General features: G+C 38.0%; 1 protein-coding gene across 1 annotated transcript in view; it reads left to right on the top strand.

Moving 5' to 3' along the window:
- Positions 1 to 253: 253 nt before the first annotated feature.
- ptprk (protein tyrosine phosphatase receptor type K) overlaps positions 254 to 26,264 on the top strand; it is a 344,134-nt gene continuing 318,123 nt past the window's right edge. The window contains 2 exon segments of the mRNA XM_056481373.1: positions 254 to 435; positions 2,688 to 2,711. Of these exon segments, the coding sequence (XP_056337348.1) occupies positions 363 to 435; positions 2,688 to 2,711 (97 nt within the window). The 5' untranslated portion in view covers positions 254 to 362.

Below are 26,264 nucleotides of genomic sequence, written 5' to 3' on the forward strand. Positions count from 1 at the left end.
TGAATCAGACAGAATGAAGTACAGTGAAGATGTAGAAGTGCAGATTGATTGCTGTGAGGGTTGAGTTTAGGGGGAGAGGAGAGAATATACAGTCTGTACAGTTGTGTGTGTGCGTGCGTGTGTGTGTGTGAGAGATGTCCGTCAGTAGGGGGCGCTTCTCCACTCGCTCGCTTCACTCTCCGAGCAGGTGACGTCACGCGCGCGATTTCTCTCTCTCTTTCTTTCTAGCTCCCCCGCCGGGCGCGCGCACCACAGCAGCGGAGAGAGAGACGCGCAGAGAGAGAGTATGGGGCGCGCGGATCGGCTGGAATAAGAAACATTTCCCAACACTTTTACAAACTTTCTCAACTCGGCCGACAGATATGGATATCATCATTTTGAGCACATTGCCCCTACTTGCAGTGTTGGGGGGCGCAGGAGCCCAGTACACACCCGGTAAGTGCCTAAAGATTCACCTTTACCGATCCCCGGAGCGGAACGGGCAAAAGTTTAACGGCTGTTGCTTTGAATGTATGCGCACCTTTCTGCGGGGCACGAGCACACGGTTACACCACACAACTTCACTCATGGCTGTTTTTAAGGAGAAATCTCCTTCTTTGTCAGTGTGTGTGTGTTGATGGTTTGTGCTGGAGAATAGTGAGTACACACACACACACACAGGTATCCGCCGCGGACCGAAAGTACTTCACCAAACACCGCTCAGCAAACGGGTTGGGGGTTCTGTCGGGATTTACAGTCGATTTATTTGGGGATTTAACATTTGTTTGCAACAGAAATACTAAAACTCGATTCTTTTGTAGTAAAAAAGCTCTGTAGGACCGGAGAATATCTGCACACGTTCAAAACTCCCAAACCCGCGAGCGTGTGGTGTGTAAACATTACTGTAATCCCTGACAGGAACAAAAAACACACTAAAACTGATGATCATATGCAACACGACTCCTAAAAGCATCTCAAAATCCTCAGAGTCTGTAGCTATTTCTATTGGAAACATGTTGTAGTATTTCTCGGAATTTGCTTCAAATTGTAACATTTAATTTATATTACTTTTATTTAAGCAGAAAGGACTCTAATATGAATTCCAACGAGAATTTTTTTTTATTTTTAGCCAAAAGCTGTGTAACTTTACTAGAAACGTGACTGACTACTGCATTAAAACTGATTTTATTTCATCAAGTCAGGCATTTTATTTTTTGAGATTCAGTTTCATATTTAATAAGTGTATATTAAAATAAATAAATAAATAAATTGAGCTTGATCAGTTTTATCTGGAGCACAAATATGACCTTAAAGCATCTCAGTATACCGCAACATTTTCTGGGAAATATTTTCAATCAGGAAAGTAGTTTCTTATACAGATATGAGGGAAAATATCAGCTGATATGAAATAAATTAAGCTTTCTTTATGTGTCCAAGTGTATAATTATGAAAAAAACTGCAACACGTAAACCTCTCCTGCAACATGACGGTCACACTTTTTCAGATTTGTAATTATTTATAAGCCTTATACCCATATTATAGGGATCTATGACCACCCTGTTACTGCTCACAGATAGTTGTTGTCATAGTTATGTTAAGCTATGATGATGAAAGGTTCAGGAATATGCAGATTAAGACATTAATATGTGCTTTATATGAAATGTGGGTACTTGTATTGTAGTATGCAAGCTAATAAATGACGAGTTGGTTGTAAATTGTAAGCTATATATGTATATTTTTGGACTTATTGAAAAAATCATTTAAAAATATGCTCATCTATCTATCTATCTATCTATCTATCTATCTATCTATCTATCTATCTATCTATCTATCTATCTATCTATCTATCTATCTATCTATCTATCTATCTATCTATCTATCTATCTATCTATCTATCTATCTATCTATCTATCTATCAATCAATCAATCAATCACATAAAAACTGAAGATCACAGTCCAAATATAACTACAGGAAAAATAAGATGTTAAAGAAAAATATTAAATAACATTTTAATAAAGCAAATTTAGTTGACATTTTGTACTTTATAGTTTATTATTTGCAGTAAAATAATTTAAAATAATAATAAATTATATTTAATATGTGTATCATTAAATGCATTATATTTCTATTCCTAAAGACGTTCTGTGACCAAAGTCTTATTTTAATGACTATAAATGTTAAATAAAACCACTTTCTTTAAATTATTGGCTATATTCACAGAGAAATGGACACAAATATTCATTTTCAAAAGAGGTTGTACTACTATATATATATATATATATATATATATATATATATATATATATATATATATATATATATATATATATATATATATATATATAAGTTTCTCCTGTTCTTGTATAGATGTTTTGGGACCTGTCAAATGGCTCTCTAATCTTGCGAGGCTCACATCTGTGTAACCCGTATCACATCTCCGTTTGCAGGGGTTGGTGTGTGTGTGATACAGCTGTCTATGTAATTGCTGATTAATTAATCAGCGAGTCTAACCCTGGGATTAATTCTATTAGAGTAATCAAAAACAACGGATGACAAATGGCAAATTACGTGAGGAGGCTGAGATTGATTAGTGACTGCTGTAATTATGCCAGCGTGTTATGGAAATGAAGAGCGGGATCAGCGCTGGCTGCTTTCAGAGAGTGAGCTAATCCCTGCTATCGCTCTTTTTCTCTTTCTCTGGACGCAGCTCAAATGGGACATGCGGAGAAAGGTGAGTCGTAAATCCATGCCGCTTATTATCATCATCATCATCCTCATCATCATAAACATCTGTGCGGGACATCTGTGTTGGAGTAATTGACCCAATGACCTCTCACCAAATGGGTTAGCTGTGTCTCTTTAACCCAAGCACATGACAGTAAAGCTTAGCTGTGTGTTAATATGAGATTCTTGTTGCAATCAGTTGCTGAGGGTTTTAATCACGGTAGCATTGTCAAAAATATCGAAAAACTGAAATATTTAAAATGATACGATCTTGCTTTTGGTTGGTATTGATACTGGCTTTGATTTCTTCTCACCATCAGGGAGATTAATTATTAATTATGATGCGAAGACACTTTTGTTTTAATCACAAAATGAGAGTGCACTTATTTAGTTTTGTAATTCATTGCCCTTTGGACTTAAGGACTGCTGTTGTACCTGGAAAAAGCATTCAATAAGTTTTCTTTCTCCTTTTTACTTCATTTGCGTAGTAAATTAATGCGGTATTGAATATAATTTTTTTTCAAGGTATCGTATCGAAGTTGGAAATTCCTGTATCGTGACATAGTTACATTACGATATACGGTACTATCACGATATTGAGGTAAGCTGCAAAAAAAGATTGCTTTAACAGGTGTAATAACCCCAAAAATTGCTTTATTGTATGTACGTGTTTAAAGTAAATACATGTTTCAGACTAAATAAACTGCAAAAGGATTATGAAGTGTATTAGGAAACACTTTGCAATGAAGTCTCATTAGAAGTGCTGGGCAAAGATAAATGTAATCTAAAAGTAACCAAGTAATCCATCCATCCCAAGTAGTCCAAAATGAAAGTTTTTAACGTGTAGTATAAATATCTATTATGTGCATGTGACATACACAAACACAAAACTTTTTTTTTGAATAGATATCTTATGTCAAACTTTTTTTTTGTGCGCAAATCATCGTAAGTAGGGCCAGACAAAATCTGCAGACATTTTTTGCTATTTCTGCGAAGAATTTTGTAAAAAATCTGCTGAATTATTTTGAGAGTATCGTAACTAAAAACCTAATATATGAAATAAAAAATAATAGCTTTTTAACTTTTTAATTTTTACAATGCAAATCCAATTAGATCTACTTATTTGGTAAACAAAGCAAGTATGTCATATAGTATATCTATTAAAAGAAATTATTCCTTTACAAACTGTATTGTAAATAATTCAAATGAACATCTTCATATTAGTCAATATTATTACTGAAATCAATTTAAAAACTGAATAAATATAAATTTTCACAAGTAAATAAATAGACTCAATGACAGGCTTAAAATCTGCGGATTTCTGCGTGCGCAGATTCTGTTTGGGTCTACTTATAAGTAAACGTTAATGCATTTAAATAATGCATTGAAACATATGAAAATATTTGAAATAAATGAAATAGCCATATTATAGTTACATGCTGAAGTTAATTAAAAAATATTCATGAGTTTTATTAGTTATTAACTCAATAAAGTAATAATTTTAATATGTTAAGCTATAGCCTCACCTACGCTTTTGTAGTTAATTAACTGATGTTAACTAATAAAACCTTATTGTACAGAGTCAACAAACAAAAGGCCTTTAAATAAGCCGTAAGCCAGATTTTCTTTTAATTATTAATAGGGGCTTTCACCTTTATTGATGGGACAATGGGGATTTTACTGACAGGAAAGTGTGGGGAGCATAGATGGGGGAAGGATCGGCAAAGGACCACGAGCTGGGAATCGAACTCAGGTCACCGCGAGCACCTTGGTGCTATGTGTCAATGCACTTACCACTAGGCTATTGCCTAGTCAGTATCGCCTTGTCACTATATCACCTGTTATTATGTACTCAAGTATTCATTGCTGTGATGAACAACCACTGCAAAATACAGCATTAGGATTATTCTTAAAAGACACTAAAACAAACATGCGGTATCAACATTGTGCAATTTGATTGTCACGATACAGTGCTCATCTTAAATGCACATATCCCTATTTTAAATAATATTTTATACAGGATGCTTCACAGTAATATATTGGTCCAAAGACAATTCTTATGAACTAATCTAACAAAAAACTGAAGGTCACAGTGTAAATATTAGTTAGCACAAATTAATATGTTGAGGGAATTATAAAATAAAATAAATAAACATGAAAAATATCAAATTTAGTTCTAATTCTGTAGCTTTTCCTCCCAATAACTGGTTTGAATTTAGATGTATTATATTTCTATTTCTAAAAATGTTTGACCAAACTCGCATTTTAATGAATATACCTGATTAATAATTCTGTTTTGTTTAAAAGCGGCAAAAATATATTGGCTATATTCACTGAGAAATGGATAAAAATATATGTGTCCAAAAAGGGGGTGTACTCATTTATGCTGAGCACTGTATATTGAATTATTGAGCTAGCTGTGTGTCTTTTTACCCCCGCAAACACATGCACACGCACCAAGCTCTTCCCAGAATTCCTCCAGAAGGGGCTTTCAAAGTAAAAAAGTGCTTGACTTGTGTTTGTAATAATAAGCCACGTCGTGATTCTTTTATTCGAAGCAAATTTCATTGAGGCAGTCAAAGAAACATGATTATAGAGAAGGCCAAATGGCCGGCCTTCTTTTGCATTTCTTTGGAGAAGTTGGCGTGCTGACTTTTAAAGGACGCTTTTAAAGGAAAACCTTGCGCTCAGACACAATAGCAAATTCTGCACATTTCAGTTCCTTGTGTGCTGCACAATTACAGCCGCGCTCTCTCCGTGTGTGTGTGTGTTACGTTTTTACAGCTGAGTGAAAACAAGGTCTTCAGTGTGACTTTAACAAGGCGTCCGTGCGAGGCCATGATTTGAATATAATTCTGGAGTTGTTATTTCGGCCGATTTCTGGCCGTGTGTCATCATCGGTGTGGACGTAATGACAGAGATGGGATGTAAAGTGATGTTCAGCGGAGAACTATACGAGCGAGTGTCTGTTCTGTCTTCCACACCGAAGGGTTTCGCCTCGGAGAAGTGCGAGTGAATCTATCCTTCATCTAATGGGCTGGCAGAAATGAGCCTGACGCTCTGAGGGTCAGTGTGATCCGTGTGAACAATATTTCAGGCTTTTTTTTTCCCCCTTTTTTTGGGACAAGTTGACTGTATTTGAAATCACGCCACAGCCTTAAATTATGAAATATTTGTAGTAGGGCTGCTCGATTATGATTTTTTTGATCCATAATCGTTTTTATTTTAATCTATATTGTAGTAGGATTGTCAAAAGTATCGAGTTTGGTACTGAGGTTTTCAAATATAAAAAAATTTCCTTCTAACATTGTAAGCGCAAACTTAAATGCCACTGATTAGCTATTGGTTTCATGTGCTTCTTATGCTGTGTTCATGCCAGACGCGGTACGCGTGAATAAATTGAGCTATTCGTGCGAATAAATAGACGTGTGAACATTTTGAGTTTATTCGCTTCGTTCGCCCATCAAATTCACTTTACAATAGACGTGGATTCATGTCAAGGGCAGGGCTTCAGTCTTAAATGGCTAACATGTATTTCATTGAGAGAGTAGCTGTGTTGATGTGCTTTAGGACTGTTGAAAAACAGCGTAGATTCAAGCGTAGATTTACGGCACTCACGTACATTAAAAGTAAATACAGGCCACAACTGAACATTGAGGATGGCTTCCTTGTAGCGTTCCCCAACGTTAAACAATGAATAGACTTTGGCTTATTAGTATGTGCGCGCCGTTGTGTGCAGGGTTTATATATTCATAACCACTTCAGAAAATATTGGGGGTCGCGAGTCACTGGCAATTTATTTTGGGGGTCGCGGGCTGAAAAGTTTGGCAACCCCTGAGCTAGAGAATACCCATAATGCACTCATAACGCCAAATTGAATTTCTGCGTTGATGGCGTCCACAGCAGAACCGTATCGTTGTACGTTTCTAAACAATATATTATTTAATTGTTAAATCAACGTTTGTAAACATGACAGAAATATAAATACTTTGCTTCATTATTACTAATCGACAGCTCGCTAATGTTGAATAACCATCACAGGGTCTGAGTGAGAAGTGTAAAATTGAAGGGTCTGAGGGATTTATTAAGCAGCAAAACACAAACAAGACGCCATGCCTTCAGTGCACTCAGTAGTGCTCCAATTCACTCACTCGCTTGCATTTACTGCTTTAAGTGGACCATAGTAGTGGACTAATGTAGGAAAGAGTGAATGAGGGTGTAGAAAACGTTATTTATCAGTCGTTTGATTGAGTCATGAAAAGTCACTCCATTGGACAGTCATTATTACAGACGTGAAGCTAGTTATTACATTTTAATGAACATCTGCATAAGCAAACATTTACAGTGAGTGGATCCACAATTAAAATGTGTTGACTCGTATTCCCAGTAAGAGCGGGGAGAAAGTAAACAGTGTCCCTGTTGATCTCACACCGACTCTACAGCAGCACACACTGGCAACACATCTGGGAAGTGATGTTATTGTTTCTGATTCTCCAACTTGTTCAGACTTGGCTAAAATGAGGCTTTGTTTTGGTGACAGATTGTGTGTTTTTTTGGTAACGCTTCAGTTTAAAGGGATAGTTAACCCAATAATGAAAGTGGAGGGTGGGTTTCTTTCTTCTGTTGAACATAAAACAAGAATGTTGTAATTTTTCATTGACTTCCATAGTAGGAAAAAGTCTACTATGTAAGTCAGTGGCTGCTTTTTCTCCTGCATTCTTCAGCATGTCTTCCTTTGGGTTCAACAGAAGAAAGAAACTCAAACAGGTTTTGAACAAATGAGGAAATGATGACAGGGTATACATTTTTGGAGTTTATTGAGACAAAAGTCATAGTAAGAATTGTACCTTAAAATAAAGAGTCACGCTTAGGGATGCAACGATTATAGATTTTGCTTGTATGATTATAGTCTGATGAATAATCACTGTTTCGCGATTATTATGCATTTATTAATTTCAAAACACTACTATTTAGTATATAGTATAGTATAGAAAATCACATGAAAACTTCTTAAAATTGAAAGTGTTATTAATTGCTGCTCGGTAACTAAATAATACAGCACAAAACAATAATCAAACAAGCAGTAGTCAATTTCTTTTTGGACTCAAAAATAAGTGAAACAAAGTTTTTGGCATTTAAACATAATAAATTTACAATGAAAAATAAACGACGGAACAATAAATAAATAAGAATAAACGAAAAAATTGTGCTTTTCTAATGTAAATGTTACTGTGCGTTCACACCGAAGGCGGTGAGAGGCTCAAAGGTCACTCTGGCCGCCCTGTCGACAACACTGTCTGCCTTCAGCTCCGGCGGCGAGTGTTAAAATTCACTACACTGATCTCGTATTTAAAGGGTCGTTGCAGCATATCAGCAAATCACTTACATTCCTGCATAAAGCATGCTGTCCAGCGTGAACATGTTGCGCGCTTTTTTTCAAATTCATTTAACTATGAAAGATCAAGTTGTGGCTTTGCTCCACTTAATTATCCAATATGTGTCCATATATCTGAAATATTCTAAAGCAGCAATACTGTTTTGTATTGTCGCTATAGTTAGCATGGGATTCCTGCTTTTTTTCAAAAGAAAAAACAAAACATTAATGCACATCAGTAACTCGCCAGTAACTTTTTTTTTAACGTATGTCCCTGTAAGAAAACATTGCAAATAATTGGAACTCTGGCGACCGCAATAATCAAACCCTTGGGAACAACTGTGGTTGGAACCAAAGTTTACAGGACCGTGTTCTCTGGACTCCTCTCAAGCGGTGGGCTTCTACATTCCGATTGCTTGCCGCCGAACCGCGTCATAGCTCAATACCATAAAGTTGATTTCAATTCTCCTCGATGTCCACACCGGCGAAGACGTGCCGCGCTGCTTCTCGCCGCTTATCGCCACTGACTCCCATTGAAAATTAATGACTTCTGGCTACTTTGACGCTTTCGCTGCTTTCAGTGTAAACGTACAATAAGCATCATATTAGCTGAGTATTTTCCTTTTAAAGAGAACACATTTAGTCAAAGGCTGCTGAACCCCTGTCTGAAACGCACCACTGATCAACTATATTATCAACTTGTTTGGTATTTTTCATTTTGTATTTTAGAAATGTGGATATTCCATTTAAAGTCTGAAGCTGATTGGTCAGTTCTTGTCATGTGACTCATGATGCACTCACGACATTCTTTCAAGTAGGTGTACCTGGAAAGCACAAGTGCGTCGTGCCCCTCGTTCGTCACTCCCAATATGCGCACACAACCCCTGCACCTCCATTGAAAATAACGAACTTGCGCACACAAAAGACGCGATATGTGAACAGCCCTTGGTTAATATCCTCAGTTAATCCAGTGTGCGTGCGTAGTAGTCTCGTTGTACAAGCTCAGAATTTAAACTAGCGCACAGTTGGCATAACTTTGTTTACTTGTAGCAGTTTTGTTTCGTGCAGAATCATGACGCAGTTAGTAGCGAAATCAGTTAATCGTTGCATCACTAGCCACGCTTGACAGTTTAAATAATGTAAGTTCATGTATTTATTAGTATGCACCTTCATACAAGAAAGCATATTCTAGATTTTAATCGTTTATGCAGATTTATGCAAATGAGGATCCATCCCAACAGGAAGTGAATCTTTGCAAAGTTTGCAGAAAAGGGAAAAAAAACTAAATGTGACTTAGCGTTGTTTCCATCAAGTTGTTTGACGAGTGGCTGACTGTAGTATTGGTAACCTAGCAACCGACAGTATACAAGGCAAGCATAATGGAGACAGCTGATTGGTCATGTGGGTTTAATGTTCTCTACATCAGTTTAGCAAATGTGTTTCCGTCTCCCGTTGCATTATTAAATCCACAGTTGTGCTAGTTTGCATTAGTTAATCCACTGTGAGTTAACGTGAGCTAACAATGAATGGCTTTAATTTCATGAGCTAACGTTAACAAAGATAAATAAATACTGTAATGAATGTGTTGTTTATTGTTTGTTAATTTAAAGGGCACCTATTATGCAAAAATCACTTTTATCAGGGTTTAAGTAGTGTGTGAATATAACCAGCGTCTAATAGTAAACATTCATTAATTGTATTTTGTATAATCACAACAGTCTGCAGAAACACTTTGATTGACATTCTGACTTGTACATGTCATCAGAGGGGGTAAGCCCCGCCCACTAGTGACCATCTCTCCCTCATTAGCATAGGACATTAATCTTGTTTTTGAATCTGCCACTATGCTGACACACAGGCATTTGTAGCTCCGCCCTTTTCTGAAAAGAGCTCAATCTCATTTGAATTTAAAGCGACAGTCACCAAAACACAATTTAGAGAGTTATAAAACATTATTTGTGTGCTGTTTTGAGCTGAAACATCACATACACACTGTAGGCACATCTTTTCACAGATTTTCTTTTTGTTGCTGATGAATGATGCACAAGACCAGAGACATGCGAGATAATTCTCTCATTTCTCTATGTGTGTGTGTGCGCAGCAGTGTTCCCCATCTGCAGAGCCGTATCTGCTAGTGCTGCTGACAGGTCACCGAGGGCCTTGTGTCTGTGTTAAATCACAGCTTCGGCCGCGCACGCAACTTGCTTATCACAGCAACTGCGAGAGCACGGCGTGCTTATTTTGCAGACTCGCTACAAAATCTATTTACAGCAGACAGGTATTGTCTTCGGACAGCGTTTTTTTTTCTCTCTCGCTCTCCTAGTTGAAGTTTCTCAGATTATGCGCGGAGAATCAATATCTGACAAGCACGTCAAGCGCTTTAGTGTTTCATCTGATGCAGCGGTATGGATTTTTAATCCAGTCCTGCGTAGCGTTCTCTCGGACGCGTCACGCACACTCCTCTGGCCTCATGCGGAGGGTTTTGTCAGCACGTTTATTGAGTTGATGCTCAGTGAATCTGAATGAATGAAGTTATTTCAGACCCAGCTGACCTGTCTGCACTGCATGTGTGGAGATACTTTCTTCACTAGTGTCCTCAACACTGAGGCTGTGTCAGAAATCGCATACTTCCCTACTGTATGGGGAAAAAATGCACTGTAAAATGATTAAATTACAACACTTCATGGCAACAAATGTTTTTATGTTGCTTTAACTTCATTTAATAAGTTAATTTTAGTCAGTTTGAATATTTAAAGAGGGCCTATTGTGTGTCAATCACTTTTATAAGGGGTTTAAACACAGTTGTGTGTCAGCAATCTGTGAATCTAACCAGCATCTAATGGTAAATGATATTATTTATAATCACACGTGATAAAAACAGTCTGCAGAAACACTTTGATTGACATTCTGCCTTTGTACGTGTCATCAAAGGAGGAAAGCCCCGCCCACCAGTGACCATCTCTCCTTCACTATGCTGACACACAGGCATTTGTAGCTCCGCCCTCTTCTGAAAAGAGCGCATCTCATTTGAATTTAAAGAGACAGTCACCAAAGCTACACAATTAGGATCAAAGCCTAAAAGGGTCAGTTTCAGAGGGTTATAAAACATTATTTGTGTGGTATTTTGTACTTAAACTTCAAATTTTATGTACATTAGAGACTTATTTTACTTGTTTATCTGGCAACAAAAATGCGCAAAATAGTTTCCCTATGTGTTGAGATAACTAGAAAAGTTTTATTGGTTCAACTAAAAAATTTAAGGCAGGGAGATTTTATTTTACTGTGTAGTGTTGTCAAAAGTATCGACTTTGGTACTGAAATTTAACGTTAATTAAAAAAAAACAAACCATTTATTTCCCAAACATTTGAGCATGTTCTTAAACACAGCTGATTGGACACTGTTCAAATGCTCAACAGAAATGACTGTGATTGGCTGTGAAGGTCATCAGTTTAGCAATCAAAGCTTAATGGAGGCAATGTTCTCTATATCAAAGTTCATTCGCTTTAGTTTATAACTCCCATTATTCGCATTAACCCATTTACACACAAGTCCAAAACCAACTCAAGTGAGTGTAAAAATGTCTTTGCGAATTATTAAGGGATTTTTATTTAAACTGTAGAATTTCCATCGCTTGTTTCTATTACAGTAAAGTGGTCCCTCATTATTCACAGGAGTTACGTTCCAAAAATAACCTGCAATAGGTGAAATTCGCGAAGTAGTCTGCTTTATTTTTTACAGTTATTATAGATGTTTTAAGGTTGTAAAACCCCTCACTACACGATACACTTTTCTCAAACAGGCATTTTCACACGTTTCTCTCTTGTTCAAACATCCTCCAAGTTTAAACCTTTGTAGACTATTAAGTCCAGTGTTATAGAATGAAACCAAAGACCAAAACCATTTCATCCTCATTTATTTATTGCGCAATGGCGCCCTACAGCCGCATAACTTCTACCTTTCTTTAGCGAGTCCAGAAGTCCAGCTTTTTGTGCGACGGTTAGCATCTTCCATCTGCCTTTTGGGTGTTACCGTGGGTGTCTTTAAACGGTTCGTCGACATTGTAGGGAGAAAAACATACAGTCCAGCACTTCAGAGTCACACTGCTAGTAATCGAAGATTCTGTACTGTACAGGAGACACGGCACGGAGGAGATTGATTGACAGTGGTCTACAGCCAATCAGCACGCAGAACACAATGAGTTGTAATAACAAAAAGCATGTCAAAATGCACAATTTCAGGGAAACTGTGAGGCCGCGAAAAGTGCATCACGTTATAGTGAGGGACTACTGTACTTCGAAACGCTCTTTATCACAGCGTGATGGAAACATTTTCAAGAACACAAAGACTTTTCTGTTTAGATCACATCAGTGTTGTATAGATGCACAAAAAGAGTGTTTTCTACAGGTGGTTTGTCAAGCCCACTCACCTGCGTGAGGCACGTTCAGAATGACCAAACAAACCCAACATTAATTTCTGTCCCCCAAAAAACAGCATGTCCACCCTGCCTTCAGAGATGCACATTTACATGTGACTGCTGAACAGAGGATTAATGATGTCTTAATAATCTTAATGACAGACTAACAAAGAAACTGAAGCACTCATTTTCTGCAAACCATTGTGATCTGTACATCAGGGATGATTTCGATATGTTGCACAGCCCTAGTGAAAAGCCGTTCTTTGACTTTCAGATCTGAAGTATTCCTCTACTGAAACTCTTTTCTCATGGGGGTCAAAGTGCGATGTGGTTTTTGTGCAGATGATGAATGCAGTTGTTTTGAATGGGTCTGAATTGTGTGTTTAGTGAAGGTCATGGGGCTCTGCGTCTGTGAATGCAGAGAAAGAGAGAGAGACCGATTTGTTAGGTTTTTACAAACACTGTAATCCTAACAAGTATATAACCAATTTACATAACACTGTAATATTTAGATCAGTTCATCTGTACAGAAAATAACTCTTAATTACAAAACCCAACATCACAACAGCATTAATGGGCTATATAAACAGCTAGTGTTTTTCAGCCAATGAACTCCCGGTGAAAGGTATATGTGGCTATTTTCAATTTCATACGGTTCCTTTTACAGCATCCATGTTGTAATGTGATTAAAATATTGTCTGTTAAATAGACGTAAGCATCCATTTGGTTGTTAAAGTGTAAAAGGAGACGAAAGACGTCATTAGCTGCAGGTTAGCGCAAAAACTCCATTGAAAATACTGGGGTCAAATTAATTTGCATATTTTAAAGTCATGATGTGGAAAAATATAATTTATTGCTGTGCTTCTTCTTTTTTGGTCTGATACCCACTTTATATTTTATCTCAGCCAGGCAGTGAAGATTGCTGTTTTTTTTTTTTAAAGAAATCAGATCTTAATCACTGCGTTTTTGTATGGGATTACAATTAACCTAAAGCCCTGGGGCTGGCTGACTGAAATTAAAAGTCTGTGTGCATGTACTCCATTGTATTTATCAAATTGTTACAATCAAAATCAGCAATAATTCTTGTTTTAATAATGTCTTTGAAAACTGCAACGATATGTTGTCCATTTCTCAGCTCATTTTTATTTTTCCTAGCAATATAAAGTGCTAATTATTTAGACCAGTAATAACATTTATTTATTGACATTTATATTTCTGCAATCTACCACATATAAAACCTAGAAAATCTTTCTTTTTAAAGAAAACACCAATTAAATAAAATAAGTGGAGATCAGAAAGCAGAGACAGTCATATCAGTCCTTATTTTTAGATTGTAGAAATTTGATAAACATACACAAACAAGAAAATGACTTTTGCTGATTGACAGGGCTGTAACTAAGCAACAGTTCGTTAATGAGAAAGTAGCATGATCACTTTTCTGTTACACACTTAAAAGTAGGGCTGCATGATTCTGGCTAAAATGAGAATCATGATTTTTTTTTGTTGCTCAAGATCAAGATTTACTCACTATTCTGTAGATGTAAAATAAAGGTTAATCTGAGTATTGTTATTTCTCAAACATATGGTAAAACAATAATAATAATAATAATATTAGGACTATGTGTAGGTCTACTGTTGGTTAAAATAATCATTGTATAGACCAGGGGTGGGCAAACTCGATCCTGGAGGGCCGGTGTCCCTGCATAGTTTTGCACCAACTCTAATCAAACACACCTGCTTGTAGCTTTCTAGTGATCTTGAAGACACTAATTAGGGTGTTCAGGTGTGTTTGATTAGTGTTGGAGCAAAACTCTGCAGGGACACCGGCCCTCGAGGATCGTGTTTGCCCATGCCTGGTATAGACTGTGAATGGTGGTGAACTTAAATCCGTCCTATTTGTTAATGCACAGTAAAGTGATGACATCAGAATACAACTGTTCATAATTCTGATGTTGAATTCTGATGTTTGATATATATGCTTGAAATCTGTCATTGACAACATTATTAGACCATTTTTTCACTGGTAAAATGAAACATTTGTCATATCAGATTCCCTCCTGCGTTGTTTTTAGCAGTGTACAGGCTAAAGTAGATAAACTGAAACTGTTACACATTTATTCTCAGACACAACACTTTGTGTTCGTTATGAAAGAAAAAACATATCAAATGCTGGTCGTAATCATAACTCTAAAATGTGAAATGATTGTTTTAATGATGTGCGCGATTTCAGTTTCACTTTCACTGCTGAGTGCGGCTCATGGCTGCCGTCAGTTTGAGGGAATAAATAAAACATACATGCAAATCAAATTCTTCTGCAGCTCCCAAACGATCGCTCAGTGCAACAAACTAAACCTTATTTACAACTTTATTACCTGTTATTCACAGCCGATCCAGATTCTTCTCACTAAAGTGGGCATGGGTCCTCTGGTAAATGCACAGCTCACTTGTAATTTCGCAGCTGCGAATCATAGACTGTAAAATATATGGACGGAGTATCCGTGACGTCACCCATAGGTTTCTGAACACTGCAAAAGAAGCTACAAGTAACCGTCGCCATTTTGTTCGCGAGTCATCGGACCCACGGCGGGATACCAAATAAGGGCAAAGAGGCGGAGAGTGAGCGAAGCTACAGACACCTGCTGGCACTCTGTTTAGACCTGGCAGACAGACTTTACTTTGGGAGAAACGCTTGATACTTTATTACCTGCGACTCGTTTGTGTTCTGACCACATGTGCTTGGCTGTACACTATATCAATAAAGTGTTTAGTCTTTTAAAAACACTGCTGTAATACATTGAGCCACTAAACATTGTTCTTATGACGTTTTTCTACAGGAGGAAAATGCAAATTACTTCCAAACACTTCAGATATAGTGTGTGTTAGTAAATGCAGGACTATTGATGAAATCCAGTATAACACTGTATGACAACGCTTCAGATGACTGTTCTAGAGCCTACAGCTAATCAATCTGTCACATTCTGGAGTGCTTTACGGGTCTAAAGAAAAATATGAATGATAAATGATCTTAAATAAAACAAATACATTTATAGAGATGGTGTACAAGTATATAACTTTACTTACATGGGAAACGGAGGCCACGTGTATGGTTTGTGAGCACAATTAAATGCACACAGCATCCCATATCATCTGATAATTGTAAGAAATAAGTCCAAAAGGCAGCTGGCTGTGTAAATCCACATAAAACAACACAAAAATACGATGAATATGCCGAGATCAGTGGCTAATCTGCCGGATTCAGCTGAGGTGAAGTGACGGCGACCAGCGAGACCTAGCTGTCACTCAAGTGGCCACGCCCTTAATTATGCAAACTTAATATAACCTAATATAAAGGAAATGGATGAGTTATAAAAAAATTCACCCCCCTCACAGTTGTCATGGAGGGTAATAATAGCTATATGAACCAAAATCGTTCTTTGTACCAGGCTGTAAACACCTTTTTTTCTGCTGTAAAGTTGGCCTTTCTAACAGTGGGCTCAATTGCAATTTGCTCTATTATGGAGCAGGACTAGCGGAATTTTGATGAATTGCAGTTTCAGTTACTTCCATATTGGCTTCCCGACGGAGAGCGGAAGGTTGCCACTTGCTGCGAATACATCATTACATGAAGACAGAAATATCATTTTTTGGGTGAATTATACTTTGTAAATACAGTATGTCACTCTTTCAACGCCATTTGGAGGTGTCCACGTTGCTGACCAACATATGTGAAACAATGTGAAGACTTGTGCGACCACCTTTACTCTTCTCTCCTGACCCTGAAAATATAATTGGCTGAATCGTAGAAAAGCTAAATTAAGGTAGTGTGGGGGGTCAAATCGAGATTGTGATCTGTTTTCGATTAATCGTGCAGCCCTACTCAAAAGTATATACTATTTCTTTACAGGAAAAAAAGGACATGCGTTTAGAATATAGGTGAATTGAGATACAGCATGCTACTGTGTCATCTGTTTTCATATGTTCCCTTTAATGTTAACATAACAAATGCTTCTGGCAATGCATATGTAGCATTCGTCATGCCAATAAAGCAACTTTGAGTTGAATTGAATGGAGAGAGAGAGAGAGAGAGAGAGAGCCTGGAGGATGTGCTCTTTGTGATTGCAGCACTTTGTGGATTATGGCAGTAATGGGCAGCGGTGCCTGTAAGCTCCTTTAGAGAGCTGGCCGCCCCGTCCTGAGAGCCCCGTCTGAACGCGGGAGGAGGGTTCCTGCCAATCACAGCCAAAGAAGCAAAAGTCGGATTGAGGATTTGCTCATTTAAATTGTTTTTGTATTATCTTGTTTCTGCTTTAAAGAGCGGCGTGTTGTGATTTTTGTGACTGTCCTGATATCCATAAAGCTTATGATGATGATGATGGTGGCGGTGATTATCAAATTAAGCCCACAGCGCTGCTGATCAAGAGCTCTTTTAAAGAAAAACATCCGTTCTCACTGTTAGCAAACACACACACACACACGAAAGTAATACTGTAGTGTTTTTGAACTACACCGTAGTGACGTGTATATATTGTGAACTGATAAACTGTAATAAATAATACTGTAGTATACCTTAATTTTTACCACAGTAAACTGTGGGGTATTGTCGGAGAATATACCCTATAGTTGTAATCATTTGTTTATATATATATTTTTAAAAAGACAATATGTTTTACATGTTTAAAAAATTATTCTTGATTTAATAGATGAGTTACCGGTTTGTAAACATTTAGGATGCATGCGCAGCGAGGTTGCAGAAAAAAACAGGAGCACTAGCATTTACAGTGAGGGAATGACATCCGATGCGGTAAAGAGTTTATTGTTATATTGAGTACATATGATAATATGAGATAATATGGGAAATGAACGTCCAGATAAAGCAGCTAAGGAAAGTCTTCCAGTGTGTCTGATATCAAACCTGTTTTAATCTGTATATTATTGAGAAATGGCAAATGGAATGGGATGAATGTAGGAATAACAAATTGTATGAAGTGAATCCATTTGTAAATGAAAGAAATAATTATACATTTTAAAAATAGACATGACCATGTTGTACCAACACAATCTCACGGTAATTCGTAACTTTTTGATTTAGTGGCTAATTCGTGCGAATTTGTACGATCTAAATACAATTTAGTACGATTTGCTCATCCGCCAATGACGGTTGGGTTTAGGGGTGGGGTTAGGTGCCACGCCTCCTTTTTAAAATCGTACAATTTGGTACGACTGAACTCGTACGAATTCGTACGAATTAGCCACTAAACTGTCAAAACGTAAAATACTTACGTTTTCTCGTGAGATCAGGCTGGTTGTACATACGAGATGTAGAATTGGACACTCAAGACTTACACATGCATATTTATTGAAAGGGGAAGAAAAACCTGTTTGTGACTTGTGTGAGAATATTTTGACGATAAAACATATTTTAATCGAATGTGTATTTTTAAATGATGTTAGGGAACGTTTTTATTCGGGACACATTTTAAGTAAAACGTTTGAATTTTAGAATATTTATCTTTAATCAAACTAAAAGATTGTGTATGACTCTTTTCAGTGTTGTTGCTGCTTGTATGTTTTATTTATTTATTTATTTTTACAATGTATGTTTGTTAACAAACTGATATGATTATATATTGTATATTTAGTATATAATTTTGCCATAAATATAGACAATGCTGCTGATATGGCATTAAAACCTAAATAAATAAATAGATTACATATATATTATTTACATAATGCTTTCAGCATATTATAACAGCTTGTTCCCCAGTGATAAGCACAGTTATTCAGCAAAATTAACGTTAAAGTGAGTGGCATTCGTCCGACAGGTCCATTTGCGATAGCACACTCTCAATGGATATTGGATAAGACGAAATGACCAAGCATCCAGCCCCAAATATACTACTATCACATTGAAACTCCAAGTGTTTTTACAAGAGAGAAGTTAAAGGTCTACAAGTCTTTAGATGCCAGCAATTTTATACTGTGTGGTCATGTGCAAGAAACAATGATCCATGATTATCAGATTCAAAACTATGTAGTGCTAAAAACCGAGGATCTGCCTAGCCAAATACAAGGAAAAAAGATGGGACTGTACAAGGGCTGGGTAATCATCAACAAACAAAACAACTGCATTCTGAGAGGGAACTGCACCTTTACGGCAGGGTATGTAAACTCATATTTTTACATTTCATTCTTAGCATTTATTCAGTGTCCGCAGTTTAATTCATCATATTTAACTGTTTTTGCTGAAATCATTGCTGCAATCAAAAAGAGTAATGTGTATGATTCAGCATAGCGTGAACTTAGCTTATATAACATGAGTCGAGCATTTTTAATTAGGTCCTCACTCCATTCAGCTACATTTTATCCAAAGACGTCTGCGGTTGGCATTGAAAGCAGTGTGGTGTACAGTAAAAGTTACGTTTTCTATTTTTGGACTTTCAAATTTGGCATCCTACTGCACAACATGACATGTTTGCTATTGCAACCGGTCCTTTTTTGCAACCGGGAACCCATGTGACGTAGGTTGGTAATTCCTTTAGAGAGTTTAGATATTTTAACTAGTAGTAACAAGAGACAAACTCATATGTACATTGTGTGAGCTTAATATATTTCTTATTATTGGCTCGAAATGATGAAAATCTCTTACAGTGAACAACTTTAAGGGTGAACTGGCCCTTCAAGGCGAAACATCTGAGCAGAATCGCTACAGGTGAATCTCACTGTTTATTAATGCGGTTTAAATGCCTCACCAGTGTTCAGTTTACACTGACTGCTACGTCGGGGTCTTTTTTTATGGGGTTTAATTGTGACGGACGTTTCTTCACGTGCTGTCTTGGTGAGCACATGCTGATACAGGAGAACGGCTGACAGACCCCAGATGAGAATGAGTGAGGGAGCGAGTGCATGTGTGAATGAAAGTGGAAATGAGAAGGAGAGAGAGAAAGAGAGAGAGAGAGTCCGTATGCCTGACCATGATTCATCTGTCTGGAGTCAGGCTGTCTTATATCTGTGTCAACACCGTGACGTTTTGGAGATATCAAGTTTGAACACGTCCGGGTGTGTGTGTGTGTGACTCACTGTGATTTACCTGTCTTTCATCCTGTGCTCTTCTGAGACACGCACACATACAGAGAAATCCTCCAGAATTAAGGTGTCGTGTCTACACATCACATCTCTGGCCTACTTCTGATGTCTGACTTTACCTTGTAAAAGCTAATATAGCATCTGTAATGACACCATATTGAAAAAACGACAGGAGCTGGATATTCCTTAGCGGCGCAGGGAGAAAAAACAATCAGGATTGCAGCAGTCTTTCATCACTGTGACCTTGCTGGAGTAATAATAATGATGATGATGATGATGATGGCTCGTGTAATTAACATTAATGTTAAGGAGAATAAGGGCAGCCCAGTCTTTTGTTTGCCGTGGATCACTGTGTTGTTTTTCACTTTTAAGTAGGGCCAGACGGAATCTGCAGACATTTTTTGGCTATTTCTGTGCAGAATTTTGGTTAAATATTCTATTGCTTAAGGGGCTAATAATATTGACCTTAAAATGGTTTTAAAAATGTAAAGCTGCTTTTATTGTAGCTGAAATAAAACAAATAAAAGATTCTCCAGAAGAAAAAATATTATAGGAAATACTGTGAAAATTTCCTGAATCTGTTCAACATTATTTGGGAAATATTTAAAAATGAACAAGTAATTCACTGGAGGGCAAATAATTGTGACTTCAACTGTGATCTGAACATTATTACCTTTAATCACGTTCTTACCACGGTAAATGAATCTGTAGCTCAATCTTTCTGCCGGGCTCTTTCCTTTAAGCAGACTGGATCAGAAACGCACTGCATCTGCTTAAGTGTTTTCGGCCCACTTTTCCTGTGTAAGGTCAAATGTTTTGGGCCACAGCTGTGCCCGCCTGAGGGACACACACCGCAGGAAGAGGCAGCACCTCGGGGGCGGGTCTTCAGCTGTCAATCAAACACCTCGTCTCTGCATCTCCGGGGAAACCAGACGTGACATGTTGAAACAAAACAGACAAATTTGCAGCCGTTCGGCGGGTGATATTTCTCATTTCACGTGTCGCTGATCCGTCCACATCAGTTTGCTCGCTTACAGCACAAATGCAGAGATGATTTTCTCATTACGCTGGTGTTAATTGATGCTAATAACAATCCTTCGCCTGTCCATGTTTGTCTTGTCTATGCTAGTTTTGCTTTTTTATTGTAATATATTTTTTTATTTTCTGTTCATTTCAGTTTGGGTTTAGTTCGTTTTATTAATGGCTTTGGTAGTTTTATTTTAGTTTTATTTCATGAACACATTTATATTTAGTTTTTAGATATTTAATTTTAGTCTTTCTAGTTTATCAGAGTCAACATAACACCGGACCCAAAACCACACGAATGTAACGAAAAAAAGGTAAAAAGGACGACGAGTTGGCAAACCTCTTTATAATATATTCATCGTTTTTTGACCAATTAAATTAGTCCTAGTTTTGGGTGTTTTCAGCCAGTAGTTTTAATCATAGTTTTAATTTGTTTTTTTTGACCAATAGTTTGTCTAAGTTTTAGTTTTTATTGTTTTTTTACCAGTAGTTTAGGTTTTTATCATTTTTTGACTAATAGTTTTAGTCTTAGCTTGATTTTGATTGTTTTTGGACTAATAGTTTTAGTCTTGGTTTTAGTCTTGGTTTTAGTTTGGGTCAAATACAAAAGACAAATAGTCTTAATTTTCTTTGTTTTTTGACCAATAGTTTTAGTTTTGGTCATTTTTTTGACCAATAGTTTTAGTTTTCTTAGTTTTTTGATTAATCGTTTTAGTATTGGTTTTAGTTTTGGTTGTTTTTTTGACCAATAATTTTAGTCTTAGTTTAGTTTTGGTCATTTTTGACTAATAGTTTTAGTTTTCTTTGTTTTTTGAATAATCAATTTAGTATTGGTTTTAGTTTTGGTTGTTTTTTTTGACCAATAGTTTACTTTTCGCTTAATTTTGGTTGTTTTTTGACCAATAATTTTAGTCTTAGTTTTGGTAGTTTTTTTTTGACTAATCGTTTTAGTCTGGGTTTTAGTTCTGGGTTTTAGTTCTGGTCTTTTATGATGTTTTTTTTTGACCAGTAGTTTTAGTTTCGGTTGTTTTTTGACCAGTAGTTTTATTTTTTATTATTATATTTTGACCAATAGTTTTAGTCTTAGTTTTGATTATATTTTGACCAATTGTTTTAGTTTTCTTAGTTTTTTGAACTAGAGTTATAGTATTGGTTTTAGTTTGTATCATTTTTTGGACCACTAGTTTTAGATTTGGTTCTTTTTTGACCAGTAGTTAGGGTAAGTTTTAGTCCTGGTTTACTGTAATCACCATGTTCAGTTGTTAATCACGTCAAGACCCCGGGGCTCAGGAGCCGGTGTGTCTGTGGCCGAACCCCCACTCGTCCAGCAGACCCCCGACTCACACCTTCACTCTGGAATTTACAGCCCGTTTGAACAAAAGCTGGTCCTCTGTGTGTCCTGGAGCCGCTCGTCGCCACGCTGGGGCCTCTCTCCGCCTCTTACAGTCCAAAGAAAAACGTCTTTACATACAACTCCTCCATGTAAAAGTTTCCTCAAAACTTTTCTGCTGTCTTGGAGAGTTTTTGGCAACTTTAAAGGCTCTATGTATCTCAAAGCGCATCTTTTTCCTGATGTCTTATGGATTCATTTTGAAATGTTTTGTGTCCTCACTAGAACTACAAATGTACCTGGGGGCCTAAGACTTTTACACAGTACTGTGTAAGGTTACACAATATATCATTTCAGCATTGATATCAAACAATCACAATAGTCACATCGCAGGATATGCAATGTTGAGCTTGTATTATAGTTTATCTTTTGCATGCATTGTTTTGCCTGTGATTGTATAATGATTTTAAAAACATTCAGGTATAAGAAATTATACCATTTGTGACCTTAACTATGATTAATTTTTTTGAATTATTTTTGGTTTTATTATTTAGTTACTGTTAGACTCAGGAAATTATAAAACACTTTGGGCTCTATTTTAACGATCTAGGCACAAAGTCTAAAGCTCATGGCGCAAAACCATTAAGGGTGCGTCTGAATCCACTTTTGCTGTTTTAAATATGGAAAAATATGCTCTGGGATGCGGCGCATGGTCTAACAGGGTTGAGCTTATTCTCTTAATGAGTTATGGGTGTGTTTTGAGAATAAACCAATCAGAGTCTCATCTATCATACCCTTTAAGAGTCAGTTACGTTGCACCATGGCACATTTGCTATTTACATGGCGGACTCTGTAAGAGGAAAAACTGAACGCTTGACTAGCGAGAAAACAGATAAAAAGAGCATCTGCAGCGCGAGGATAAAGAACGAGCCTTCTCCATTCTGCCTCTTTACTTTCTCTTTTCTTTACTCCTTTACTTTGGTGGATTAAGGAAACCGTGGAAACTCACTCTACTGAAGACATCCATTAGCCGACGAATTTGTTTGTTAAGCTCAAAGACTTGTTTAAAACTGTTTCTAAATTCAGTTCTAATTCCCAGCAAAGGAATAAATTAATAATAATAAAAAACTGAGTTATATTCAAACACACGTCCTGTTCTTATGCCTCATGCGCCTTAACACACCTCTTTTCTAGACCAGAACACCCATAAGTCCACAAAGTGGCACAAATGGATTTGCTATTTAAACAACGTAGTGCAAAACATGAAAATTACAGTTGCGCTGGTCTGAAAATAGCAAGAAATCGCGCCAAACACTTCATGCACCTATTTGCGCTGGGTGTATGATAGGACCCATAAAGTCATCTGGTGAAATTGTATTGATTCTTTTGATTGATTGTATTGAAATTGTGAGATTTTTCCAATATCGTGCAGCTCTAGTACTGTGTGTCTACTCTGTGTTTTTGTGTTGTTGTGTTCGCTAGGGCTGAGGAAACGTATCAGCGGACGACTCGATAGAATTAAACGCCTCAAACTCAGATCTACTATTTTCACTGACGGGGTCAATAAATTCAATGTGTGTTGTTTGAATGTGTTTGTTGTTGTGCTGTTGGTAAAAGGGTCAGGATGTGGGTTAGATTAGTTGTGTTGCACATGTACAATAGCGGCGCTCATGTCAGACAATCTGATGAGTGTGTTTCTTTTCCGAGAAAACGGGTCACAGTTGAAAAGAAGAGCACAATTGATCTGACGGGCTTTACTTGACTCCTGTAGCATGTGTGTGTGGGGTTGTCCGCTGAAGTTTGTGTTAGCTTCAGATGTGATTTGTTTGCATGTGTTTGCGTGATTCACTTCTCTTATCGTGATTGGCTGTTGCTGATGGCCAAAAACAACAGAGGAACACTGAGGGCGTCATCATGTTCCTGTAAACGCTGAGTCTCGCTGTGTGTGTGTGTGTGTGTGTGTGTATGAGTGAGAGAGAGAATTAGTGTTTGTGTGAAAGTGTATGAATGTGTGTGCGAACATCTGTCTTTGTGCGTGTATGTGTACATCTGTGTGTGTGTGTGTGACAGGATTGTCCTACAGTGTTAATCAGTTGTCTCTCAGCATGTCGGTCTCCATCATATGCTCTCCCGCCGCTCCTCCATCACTCACTGTATATTTAGACTCATTCAGAGCAGCAGCGCACAAACTAGAGACAAATCACTGGCGAAAACACACCGAGACTTCACCAAAACACTCACACACTCAAACACAGCTGAACCACTTCAACACACACACACACACACACTCTGCTAAGGAGATTTCTGGAACGTCCCCCAAATAAAGCTCCTCCAGAAAGGCGTGTGGCCCGTGTGCTGATTTGTGAGGGTCTGTGGGTTGGGGGTCTGTATGAGGTGTTCATCTTCTGATTTGAGGCCCTGTTAAAACTAATACGTTTTAGTTTTAAAATGCGTAAGTTTTGCTTCGTTTACGCCATCCGTCCACATTACGAGTTTTTGAGCGCTGAAAACGGAGCGTTTTGGAAACGCTGAAGAGGCCGTTTTCATTCTAAAACGCTGGTGCTCTGTGTCAGTGTGGATGGGGGAAACGAAGACATCTGAAAACAGAGGCATGGCTGCAAACATTCACCTATCTGGTGGTCACGTGATGTGCACTTTCAGCAGTATACTGATATACTCAACACAGAGGAACATGAACACCTACTGCCAGCTAGTGTTTTAGAAGTGTTATTGCAGAGCAACACAAACAGCGCGCAGAGGTATAAATGCACGGCTACGCGCGAGGCAGGCACTATGGGTCACATGTGATGCGCATTTGACAGGATGGACTGTACCTCACGTTTGTTTCGCACAGATTACAAAACCAGTTTGAACATTGGAACAGAACTTTTGTTTTCAAGTGTAGTGGGTTCATTTAAAGAGCCCATATTATACATGAAATAGGGTCATATTTAGGTTGTAAGGGTCTCCAACAACAGTCTAATATGCATGCAAGGTCAAAAAACACTTTGATGGTCTTATAATCTGCATTTATTTTTACCTAATTATACCAGCGACTCCTATATGAATCGTTCAGCGATTCATTTGTTCCCAAACCCCTCCTCAGCGCGAAGCTAATCTGCACTGATTGGACCGATGACAGCCTGCTGCGATTGGTCGACGACACTGACAGGCTTCAGCGCGAGAGTGAAATGCCCAGCAGCTAATCTACAATATAAAAGTAGTCACAGTGCATACACGCTTCATAGTGGATTTTGGCTGCCAGTGGGTGAATGTAAACACAGACGATGGACTAGAAAATACTGACGACTAACTATTTTATCAAGCAAAAAGTCCAAGAACTGGCGAGGAGATCTCCTAGCCTCCTAGTCACAGTCTTCTTGCTCTTTTCACACACACACACACACCCACACACACACACGCACACACACACAGGGCCTGCGCGTCCATAGAGGAGCGGCTGAATAGAGAGGGTGCGGCGCTCAGTTATATCCGCGAATACCCTTGCGTTACACACACACACACACACACACACACAGGGCCGGCGCGTCCATAGAGGAGCGGCTGAATAGAGAGGGTGCGGCGCTCAGTTATATCCGCGAATACCCGTGCGTTACACACACACACACACACACACACACAGGGCCGGCGCGTCCATAGAGGAGCGGCTGAATAGAGAGGGTGCGGCGCTCAGTTATATCCGCGAATACCCGTGCGTTACACACACACACACACACACACACACACACACACACAGGGCCGGCGCGTCCATAGAGGAGCGGCTGAATTGAGGCGGCGCGGTTCTCAGTTATATCCACGAATACCCGTGCGTTACATACACGAGGAGACACACACACACACACACATTACTTGACCGTTGCATGTGTGTAAACAGCTGACGATCCGTAATCAAAGCGGCACGCGTCGCGTTTTCAACGTGGCTTTTCACGCGATATGAGAATATAAAGAGTTAACCTGATACAGTACACACGGTTACAAGTAACAAAACACAACTAAATACATAATTTGCAAGATAGAGTAAACGAGGCAATAATTTTAATCGCACTTACTTACACTTGTGAAATGGGGGAAGAAACTGATCCATGATGCTCTGATCCATGTTCAGACAGTCTTCACTGATCCTTCCTTTAACAAACTGATGAAGTCTTCTTTGAAAGCATATAGTTTTCAGAAGCACTCAGAACTGCTCAAGGCTGGGCTATATTGCTGATGTTTCATCTTTAATTAGACTCAATAATATCCATCTGCACAGCGTGACTTCATTCGACCGGTGTCTGTGTGTGTCTCTGTGTGTGTGTGAGACTTTTTTTC

Source organism: Danio aesculapii, chromosome 20, assembly GCF_903798145.1.
Source record: "Danio aesculapii chromosome 20, fDanAes4.1, whole genome shotgun sequence".
NCBI classification, from domain to species: Eukaryota; Metazoa; Chordata; class Actinopteri; order Cypriniformes; family Danionidae; genus Danio; species Danio aesculapii.